The sequence below is a fragment of the Sceloporus occidentalis genome, unplaced genomic scaffold (genome assembly GCF_023333645.1).
Source record: "Sceloporus occidentalis isolate IW3139 unplaced genomic scaffold, rSceOcc1.0.p SCAF_3, whole genome shotgun sequence".
Lineage (NCBI taxonomy): Eukaryota > Metazoa > Chordata > Lepidosauria > Squamata > Phrynosomatidae > Sceloporus > Sceloporus occidentalis.
Window position 1 is genome coordinate 78,971,600 of NW_028316983.1, and position 11,158 is coordinate 78,982,757.

Sequence of the window (11,158 nt, forward strand, 5' to 3'; positions counted from 1 at the left end):
GGGCTGGAACCAGACACAGGGAACCCTCCCCTGGAGTCACAATGATAGGGTACTTGGGAGAGGCATCCACACTGCATAAACAACCCGGTTTCATACCGCTTTAACTGTCCTGGCTCCCTGTTCTGGCATTCTGGGCATGGTCGTTTGTTGTGGCACCAGAGCTTCGCTTCGCTCTGGTGCCACAACAAACGACCATGCCCAGAATGCCAGAACAGGGAGCCAGGACAGTTAAAGTGGTATGAAACCGGGTTATCTCTGCAATGTGGACCCAGCCTTAAAAGGGCGGGAAGTGGAGTCGCAACAGTATCCAGTGGTTGCAAAGGGAAGTTTGGAGCCTGTGATAAAAAGTAACTTGTGTGTGTTGCACTGTGGCAGGGTTTTTCTCCCCAGGCCTTGCACCCAGAGCTAAACCTGGGTCCCAGGGAAGTCAAGGGGGCTGAGGGGGGTCTGGGGGGGTTGTCCTTGGAACCCTGGCCTCCCATTTTTCCCGCCCTAAAAGCCCGCTCCGAACTCCCTCTCAGAGGAGCGGGTTCAGAGCGCTCTCCTCCTCCCGCCCAGGCCTTCCTGCTTCCTCCCTCTTTTGCGCCTTTTTTCATTCTCTCTCTCTCTCTCTCTCTCTCTCTCTCTCTCTGTTTTGTGTGTGTTTTTTCATTGCCGGCAAAACTCGGTGGCGCCTCCTTAAATCTCTGCCGTTAAAATGTGGGCGGGTGTTTCAAGTCCAAGAGAGCGCTCAAAAAGGGTTTTTTTTTCCTTTTCAAAAAAAGCTGCCCAGGGTTAGAAGTTGGCGAAAGGGAGAGAGAGAGAAGGAGAAAAAGGAAGGAAGGAAGGAAGGAAGGAAGGAAGGAAGGAAGGAAAGAGGCGGTGGAGGAGTAAGCAGCTGCAGCAGCATTCGCTGTAAAGCGGGAGGGGGGAAAAGAGACCCCGGTTTCTTCAGCTTGGCCTTTGCCTCTTGCTTGCAATTGGTTTTGGGCTGGGGCTGCAGCTGAAGGAAGGAAGGAAGGAAGGAAGGAGAGAAAGAAAGAAGGAAGGGGAAAGAAGGAGGAAAGGAGAAGGAAGGAAGGGGAAAGAAGGAGGAAGGAAGGAAAGAGAAAGAAGGAAGGAGAGAAGGAAGGAAGGAGAAAGAAGGCGGGGAGGAGAAGGAAATAAGGAAGGAGGGAGGGAGAAGGAAGGAAGGAGAGAAAAAGGAGCCTGGCCAGTCCCGTCAAGAGAGGGTGGCCCTCCTTCCTCCTCGCCCAGGTCCAGCCCAAGCGGGCTCTGTGGGGCCCGGGAGAGGCGACGGGGACCCGGCCGTGTGCCTGGTGTGGGACTGGAGTCCGGTGTCCGGTGCTGCTGCTGCTGCTGCTGCTTCTTCCTCTGGGGGTCTGGGGACGTTTGGCAGCCGATCAGCTGCTCCGCTTAACCCTCTCGGAGCCAAAGGAAGGCAAAGGCGGGCTGCAGGGGGATTCGCACCCAAGACCCGAAAATGAAAGGAGGGGGGAGACGACGACGAGGAAAGGCTTTCGAGCCAAGCGTCCGAAGGAGGAGAATGCATCCCCCCAAATGGAGGACCTTCCAGGAGACATGGAGGACACGGCCCCAGGGGAGCTAAGAACACTCTCAGCAAAGTAAGCCGCCGCCTCGAAGGCCTGCTCCAAATGGAGGACCTTTTTGAAATCCTCCTCTTCCAGACTCTGGCAATGAAATGGAGGACGTGTCCTGGAAAAGGAGGGCGCCCTGAAAGCAAGGCACCGGCCATTGGAGGAACACATGGACCAAAAGGCAAGCTCCACAGGAATGTCAATCCATGCTTTGAAAACCCCTCCTGGACAGAAGGGGGGATGGAGGACGTGTCCTGGAAAAGGAGGGCAAGGCGTCGCCAAACGGAGGAGAGCATGGGGGACGTGGCCAAAATGCCATGGTTCTTGCTCATGCTCAAAATGGAGGACGTTTCGAAAAACCCCTCCTGGAGGGGAAGGTGACAATGGAGGACGTGTCCTGGAAAAGGAGGACGGCTGCTCCCTGGGCATTTGTGGCAAGGCCGAGAGGTGAGTCCGGACAAGGCGTCTTTCTTTCCCTCTTCTTCCCTCTTTCTCCTCCTCCTCCACCTTGAAGGGCTTCTTCACCTTCTGGGTCGAAGGCTGCACCCACACTGGAGAAATAACCCGATTTGGCACCGCTTTTACGCTACCTGGCTCAAGGCTATGGAATTCTGGGAGTTGGAGTTAGTTGTGGGCCCCACAGCATACTCCAGCTCCCAGAATTCCATAGCCTTGTGCCACACAAGTTAAAGCGGTGCCAAACCTGTTTATTTCTCCAGTGTGGATGCAGCCTTTCACTTCTCTGGTTGGGAGGAAGGCGAGGACCTCCTGCCATTGCCAGCTGAGGAAGGCAGATCTGTCCAAGAGCCTCAAAGAAGTAAGGAAAGAGGGTGGTAGTAGTAGCAGTGGCGGTGGTGTTTGTGCGTTGTGTGTGTGTGTGTTGTTGCTGCTGCCGTTCTGCGTGTCCAAGGTGCCCAGCTCTTGCTGTTGGAGCAGCGGCGGCGGCGGCGGCAGCAGCAGCAGCAGCAACGCGTATCTTATCACGTGTGAACCCAAAAGGGGGCGGGCTTTATGTAGTATTTACTACAAGAAGGTCTACTCCAGAAGATTAACATCCCCTGCTCCCTGTCACTTTCCGATGGCCATGCCCGGGTGAAGCAGGGGAGGGGTGGGGGGCAGACCCCAAACAACAACCACAACTGATCCCCACCACTAAGGATCAGAATAAGGAGAATCAAAAAGACGGGGGGGGGGAGGGAACTAGAGCTAGCTAGCTCTCTTGATCGATCTCTCTATCTATCTGCCCCTCCGCTGCCAAGCCTTCCCTGGCCCCCGACCCAGGCATGGCCGAGCCCTTGGCGAATGAGTTGGCGTCGGCGGCTGCCCGAGGCGACCTGGCGCAAGTGACTCATTTGCTGGGGAAGGAGAATGTCAACGTCAATGGACGGAACGGCTTTGGCAGGACTCCGCTGCAGGTTGGTATCCAGCTTTCACCACTAGGCCGGCTGTTCTAGACTGGGGAGGAGGAGGAGGAGGAGGAGGAGGAAGAAGGGGGGACCCTTTTCCAAGGAGGAAGGAAGGAGGGGAGAAATGTCAGAAATGTCCGCTTCCAAACCAAATCCACCTTTTTTCTTTAAACAACTTGGGACTCAAAAGTGACGTACTTTGCAGAGAGAAAGGGTGATCCATTCTTGTTTGTAATCTGGGGGTTTTCTTCTAAAGAAGCCTCCCCCCTTTTTAAAAATCGTTATGTTATTTTATTAAGCAAGTGGCAAAAAGGGGGAGGAAAGGGAAAGCGTCCGACTTAGGTCGGGTTTCAAGGCAGGTCGGTAAACACCTCGCTGCTGCTGCTGCTGCTGGTTCTTCTTCTTTTCTCTCAATCTCTCTCTCTCTGAAATCCTCATTCGACTCTTCTGTTTGTCAAGATGGGGATCGAGGGGGGCAGCGGAGGCTCCCCCCTTCCTCTCTTTTCCTTCTCCCCCTAGAAGATAAGCTATATTGTTCCCCCCCCCCCTTCTCCTACTATGGCCACTTACTCCAGTGTTTAGATTTTACGGGAGGCATCTGGAGCGTTTCCAATGCCTAAAAGAAATCCTGGATCCGCTGAAAATGGTTTTTCTTTTGACAACGTCGCCGAAAAGAAAAACCATTTTCAGCGGGTCCAGGATTTCTTTTAGGCATTGGAAACGCTCCAGATGCCTCCCATAAATCTTAAAAACACCAAAAATCGAAGTCTGCGACACGTTTTGATCCCTAGCCTTAGTTTCCAAAATGTAGTGGATGCCAGACTTTGCTTGTAGGGGTCCAAAGACTGGTGAAAACACAACATTTAACTCCCCTCCTCCCTCTATTATTGAACAATCTTATTGAAAATATCTTGTCATAGCCAATCTTGTGATATTTGTACGTTGTTTGCTTCCCGTTTTTCCAGTTCTGTTCAGTAAGTGTCATATTTTGAGTTCTGTAGAGGCTTGGAGTCTTCCAGGTCTTCCACCTCTAAAGGGATAAAAAAAGACCTGAGAGAAAAGAAAGGGTTAGTCCCATGTCTGCCTCCAAACCCTTGTGTCTTCCAACTCACCTTGAGATTCTCTCCTGATCTATTTAGGGGATATTTCTAGGTAGGTGACTTAAATCTCTGGAGTATCTTTCCCACCAGGCCACCAACCCTGTCTAACAGCATCATAAAGTATTATTTGAGACATACACACATATACGCACCCCTAGAATAAAAAGCTAAAACACAACTGAAGAGGCTGACTGCTTAGTTTCAGTCTCTGTTGGTGAGATCAAACTGGGAAAAGTTGGTGGTGAACCCATCCTCCAATATTGCTCACCCTTTATTATTATATCAAAGAAAGTGGAAGCAAACACTGGCTTCCCTCCCCTCTTTTCACTATGATTTTCTCTTCTGAGCTATTTCTCTCTCTCCCCCTTTCCTTCTTTTCAGAACAAGTGTTTTTTTCCCCAGCAGGATTTGGCCAAAAAATAAAGTCAGGGTCGCTTGTGTAGGACTTTTCTTTCTTCATCATTCCTTTCCTGTTTTCAGAAGCGCTTCACGTTTGAGAATAAGAATAAGAACCTGGATGTTCAGCAAGAGGAGTGTGAAAAGGGGTACCAAGTATGAAGAGGGAGATTACTGGGACATAGCTACAGGAGAGAGAGGTGATGTACAGAAAAGCCTGAGGCTTTCAGGATTAGCTTGCAGGCATCAGGAGGAGAGTTGCACTTCTTTCGCCCTGCATCACTTTGGCAGATGCGACATGCATGTCCCTTTTAGCAGAGCCCTGCAAAACCTTTGGCCTTTTGGGGACTGAGCAAGGAAAGCTGCTTCAGGGATTTAAAAAAGGTGAAGGCTGCCTGTGTCTCTGCGTGGGCAAAGGATACGCCATATTAAGCAGGGGGGGGAAAGTGAGATTTTGCATACCAAGCCAAACGTGAACAGAAAGGGAAAATGAAGAAAGAAAAGTCCTACACAAGCGAACCTGACTTTATTTTTTGGCCAAATCCTGCTTTTAAAAAAAACACCCAACGAACACCTGTTTTGAAAAGGAGGAAGGGGGAGAAAGAAAAAGATAGCTCAGAAGAGATCATCATAGTGAAAAGGTGCTTGAATGAGAGAAGGGAGGGAAAAGCCAGTGTTTGCTTCCACTTTCTTGGCTATAATAAAGAGCAAGCAATATTAATATTGGAGGATGGGTTGACTACCAACTTTCCCCCAGTTTGATCACTCGCCCACTCCGACCTTTTTTGTTTTACTTACTGCCCTTTTCAGTGTTGTTTACTCTTGGGCACATTGAAAGTAGAAGACAGCATTCCTTACAAGAGAAAAATGATATAAGGCAATGTGTGTCTCTCTGTGTGTTTGTGTATGTGTCAAATCCTTCAAGAATGGAGGGGGGGGGGGACAGAACAGTGAATATATATATCGAAAACAAAGGAACACATCATCCTTCAAAATTGACCAGTTCCAAAAAGCAAAAACAACTTGACCGAAGCATAACCTTCAATGTGTGGTATTACAAAAGATCTGGCTGCATCTTTTTTTTTCTGTTTTTAAAGTCACAGGGACTAAAGGATCCATTCAGCAAAGCCCAAAGGGGTCTTCTTGGAGCTGGGCAGTCCTGCCCCTTTGCTGAAAAGATTTACCCATAGGGCCTATGACAGTTTTATAAAGCTGTGATATCCCCCAACATTTTTTTATGTTGAGAGAAAACAGCAGGGATCATGCCCTGACTTAATGGCTGTGCTTTTTAGTCATAATTGCACAGTGTTTACACAGAAAAGCAGGGGCAAAATACATTTCTGGAAGCCAACAGATTTTTAAAACTTTCCAATGAAATAAAATGTGAGGATTTCAGGAAGGGTTTTGCCCCTTCACGCTTTTTAGGTGGGACTAGAATATTTCATTTGTATTCATAGCATTGTAACAATAACAGACTGCAAATCCTGGCTAAACTTGTGGAAAGACCCACTAAATTCTCTAAGCCTAAAGCACTATTTATTGAAGCCATAGGTTTGTATGGGCATCCATTACTCTCAGATATTCAAATACTATCTTTTAGTAGCATTGATGCTCTGCCACTACATAAGAAATACATTGCACATTACCTTTTTGTAGCCAGTCCCTTCATCTAAAATGTAAGCACCATGAGATTGTATTACAGCCTCTGGCCAATACACAACACACACACACACACAAACACACATATAACAGTTGTCTTCTTCCAATTTCTCCTTATCTTATTTAGTGGGTCAGAGTCTGTTGTGTCTGATTAGTTTGTTTGCTTGTTTGTCTTAAGAAAGTGTATATTTCTATCAAGAAGTCAATTCAGTTTGAGGTCTTTTCTCAGCCTCCTCTCCATCCTTAGTGCATGGCATGGCTGACTTGCCCTTGGAGGTTACTAATATGAAAACAATAGGAAGGAGTCCTGTGCCACCCAAAAGACCTGACCAATTCATTATAGCATCAGCATTTGGAAGCTATAGCCAATTTATTCAGAAGCCTGGAGTCTTATCTAGATATCTAGATATGCCTACATGGCTGGGAGTGAAATGTTAAACAGTGAGCTCAGAGGGAAAATTGAAATGCACCAAGTACTGACTGACAGTTACATAATGACTAGTGTCGATGTTAATTCTCCTTCTCCCTGCCAGCACTTTGAGCACTTTGCGTATTTAATTGCTCTGTCTACAGTCCCAAACCCAAGCATCTGCACCTGGGATAGGCACATCTGAAAGGCATCTAGCGGAGCTGGTTATAGTCCAAGAGCATTAATGCAACAATACATTTGTTAATCCTTAAGGTGCCACAGTTGGTTTTGTTCCAACAGGCTACTCTTTGGAAGGGAGGGGAGAAGGGGATCCTCAAATAGGTAGTTAGAGAGATCTTGTAGCACCTTTGAGATTAATTGAAAGAAAGAAATGTGCCGTAAGATATCTCTAGGTATTGATTCTACAGACTAACACAGCTATATCTCTGATTTCTACCTATCTTGTAAATAAACAGTTTAGGAGAGACATGATGTGGACAAAATCTTGAGGTCCCCTTGATTTCATTGGGGCCGATTCCTGTTTTAGTGAATGTTTTCCAAAAAATGAATACTTTTAGTGACTGCTTTCGAATAAGGGATAACAGATAAGATGGAGCCTCCCTGGGGCAATACAGGGGGAGGCCCCTTCTGGTCCAGTCCTCTGCAGTGGGGTGGCATCCTCTGATGAGATTAGGTTATTTCTGCCCTGCGGATGCAGCCTCTGTCTGCTAGGTTTTCGTCTTATGTTAAGCCTAGAGCCTTCCCGATCCCGAGGTTTGTTTCCTTCTGCCCAGTTCTCAGCATCCCGATGGGAAGGGCAGCCTCCCCTCAGAGGGACCTGGCAGGTGGTTCGCCTTCCTCGGTGTCCCCTTTCTATTTTGGGGAGTTCAAAGCAGGAGCTGGAGAGGTGGCATCCTTAGGAAAGGCAGGAGCGGGAAGGCAGAGAGAAAGTCAAACCTGGGAGTAGAGGCAGCAGGCAACCGTCTCCTGAAGCCAAGGCTTGGTTATTGGCATCCTCTCCCAGCCTGCATGGCCGCTCCAGGAGATGCTCAGGGCTAGGGCACCCACAAGTAATACTCCCAAGGGATGGCTGAAGTGGGTCCTCCTTGGGGGCTGGGGCTGGACCTGGGGAAGCCGACCAGCTCCGCTCGATGCATTTCAAATGTGACCATCCCAGGTGCCAGATGCTTGGGTTTGGGACTGGAGACAGAGCAATGACTAAATACGCCAAGTACTGTCAGGAAGCCTTAAGGTCGCCACTCGGGACTCTGGAAGCCCCTCTGGGGGACCCTGGGCAAGTCCCCCTCTCTCGGCCTCCTCAGGGGAAGGCAAGGGCGCAAAGCACAAAGCCGGACAAACCTGGCCAAGAACATCTCCCCTTAGGGTCGCCATCAGTCAGAAATGACGACTTGAAGGCACACAACAACAACGACAAAACCGAAGTGAGAGAGCTGTGTGTGTGGTGTGCTGCAGTCAAGACATCTCCGACTTCTGGCGACTCTTGAGGCGGAGAGCCTGTCCTGTGGGGTCTTCTTGGCCAGAGTTGTTCAGAAGAAGTTGAAGGGGGCATACTAAAACGAAGCCCATAGGGACACCCTCATGGGGAATACTTGAACACGTCTGCCAAGGAAACCTGCCTGAGGCTGAGAGAGTGTGCCTTGCCCAAGGGCGACCCAGGCTGGCCTCTTGGGAAGCTGCTGGCCGAGCTGGAGCGGGCATCCCAGCCCCGAGAGGCCCGTCCTGAGCCCGCCTGAGCTGTGCCTCCTCTCCCCCTTCCCCCGCTGCCCTGGGCCACAGGTGATGAAGCTGGGCAACCCGGAGATCGCCCGCCGCCTGCTGCTGGGAGGCGCCGACCCGGACCTGAAGGACGGCCGGGGCTTCGCCGTGCTGCACGACGCGGCCCGGGCGGGCTTCCTGGACACGCTGCAGACTTTGCTGGAGTTCCAGGCGGACGTCAACGCCGAGGACGGCGAGGGCAACCTGCCGCTGCACCTGGCCGCCCAGGAGGGCCACCTGCCCGTCGTGGCCTTCCTGCTGGAGCGCACCGCCAGCCGCGTCGGGCACCGCAACCGCCACGGAGCCACCGCCTACGACTTGGCCCGGCTCTACAAGAGGACCGCCGTGGCCCAGCTCCTGGAGGCAAGGGCAGCCCCCGGCGGGGAATGAAGAGCCCAGGCACAGCCCCCGGACTCGGACACAGACCCTCTCCCGGACCCCCTCCCTCCTTCCCGGTTGGCAAGCGCCTTCTTCCCCTCCTCTTCAGGCACCCCTTTCTTTCTTTCTCTCTCTCTCTCTCTCTCTCTCCCAAATGCAGACGTCGGGGTGGTTGGGGTCCCTCCTTTGGGTTTGCGTCCACACAGCAGGGAACGATCCGGTTTGAGGCCGCTTCCACTGCCCCGAGGTTTCCTGCTAGGACTTCTAAGCCTGGTCCGTTTGTTGTGGAATTGCAGGACGGGGCTCCAAACCGAGTGGGAGTAAAATGCGCCAACGCCAGCCCTTCTGTAGAGAGACCTTGCAGCACCTTCCAGACTCGCTGAAAGGAAGAAGTTGGCAGCCTCAGCTTTCTTAGGCTTCGTTCCACTTCCTCAGATGCAGCCAGATGGAGGTGCATTATATGCCGCAGTGATGCTGCAGGCGCTTTCCTTTCCCCTGTGCAAGAGTGAACTTGGCTTCTTTTAATAATGTTGCATTTCCGATGCATCTGAGGAGGTAGGCTGGAGTCTAGGAAAGCTCATGCTGCCAATGTCTTTCTTTCAGTTAGTCTCAAAAGTGCTGCAAGTATTGATTCTACAGGCTAACAGGGCTATATCTTTGAATTCTACCACTAGTCCTTATGTAAGGACCCATAGGATGGAGCCAGGGCAGTTAATGCGGTCTCAAAGCAGATGCTTTCTGCAGTGTGGATGAAAACTTGGAGGGGGGGAAACAACCATGCCAGTAGCAGCTTTCCGTCACAGAGGACGGACTTTTGCCTTGTCTCTTGTTGTTGTTCCTGTTCACTCCCTCTTTACTTCAGAGTTACAAATCCCCCCCCCCCTGTTTTAATTTTTCCTCTCCTTTTTCTTTCTTTCATTCATTATTGTTGTTATTATTTTGGATTACCATTCCAAGAATCCCTCAGCCAGACTTTGGGGCTCTGGAACCTATATTCCAAAAAAGATAAACCTCTTTTCCTTCCCCTCCCCTTTCCAAGCTCTGCCTCAAACGATCTAAAAAGGGGTCAGGCTCTGCTCTGTGCTTCTGACTTTTGACTCTGATCCCCACTCTCCCCCTCTTTTGGCTGGAAAAAAGAAATCCCTTTGCCTATCCGAGGCTAAAAATAATATGAAACGCTGCATGAAGGATTATGCCATGCTGTGAAAGGGCTTTCTGTGCCCAAAAAGGGGTGAAGAGGGAGAAGGAGAAAAACACACACACCAACTTCTGGATGTGTAAAAAGCAATTTTTTTAAATATACTTAGCTAGGTTGTGACACTCACAAAAGACATCCCTGAAACTGTTTGCTGGGAATTGTGTTAATTGTTGTTTCCTTTTTTAGAAAAAGCATATTTATTCAGAAGACGGTTCTGTTAAAGTCAGAGTAACTGATTTTCCTGTGAACAAGTCAGGATTGAAGATGAAGTCCTTGACTGTGTCTATAGGCTGCATCCACATTGGAGAAATAACCCAGTTGGGCCCCGCTTTAAGTGTCCTGGCTCAGGGCTATGGAGTTCTGGGAGTTGGAGTTTGTTGTGGGCCCAGAGCGGACACTTAAAGCGGGTCCAAACCAGGTTATTTCTCCAGTGTGGATGCAGCCCATGGAAGGGAGATGGGAGGAAAATAAAAAGCTGTCTATTTCAGTTTGGATTTGTGTTGATGCTGAGCATTCAGAATTGGTCAGGTTTTCAGCAGAAAAATAGTATCCCCCTCCCAGCTAAATTGTTTCTGTCGATCACTTTCTACAACCCTCCTTTTCACAAATGTAGAGATGTTATTTAGGACATTTTGAAAAAAAGTATGTATTAGTTACACAACTGCACACCAAATTTCGAAAACTGGCCTTAACATTCAAGCTATGAATTCGTAAGATGAGATAGGGTTTTAGGGAGCTTTTGGGGAGTGGCCCAAAACCCTTTTGGAGCCTGGTTTGCTTCAGAAACCTGCCAGCCCTCCAGCATTTGAAGATGTCCATTTGTTCAAATGGAAATAATCCAGATTATGCATTTCTTATTGTGGGGCCAAGACATGAAAATGTCACGTCAAGCCTTAGTTTTGCAGGGTCAAAATTAATCCTCCTAAACCTCTGTGTTTTATAGAAGTTCGAAGAAATAACACCTTTATTAAGGGGAAAAATATGTTAATGAAACTGAACCGTTTTAGTTCTGACGTTTAGGTTTTTAAGATTTCCAGTAAAACTTTAAAAAGGGGGCAGATATTAAAAACGGATATACTTGCAAAGTACAAGACATGTAACTCTTGCCCAGTATTTCTAAAGGCTGTCACCTCTCATATTGCTACAGTTTTCTGATTAAAAAACCTCATCGTGTTGCAAAGCTGGAGTGTACTGATTTTTATTCTTTTCAAGGCATGTCACAAATGCGTGGCTTGATGCTCCACAACGGTGTGAAGGTC

The 11,158-nt window shown here is 49.2% G+C and overlaps 1 protein-coding gene across 1 annotated transcript; it reads left to right on the forward strand.

Moving 5' to 3' along the window:
- The first annotated feature begins 2,609 nt into the window (after positions 1-2,609).
- Positions 2,610-11,158, forward strand: LOC149316269 (cyclin-dependent kinase 4 inhibitor C-like). Its single transcript, XM_089515110.1, has 2 exons — positions 2,610-2,992; positions 8,345-11,158. Exons 1-2 carry the CDS (start codon positions 2,861-2,863, stop codon positions 8,711-8,713), a joined length of 501 nt encoding a protein of 166 aa, XP_089371236.1. The 5' UTR covers positions 2,610-2,860; the 3' UTR covers positions 8,714-11,158.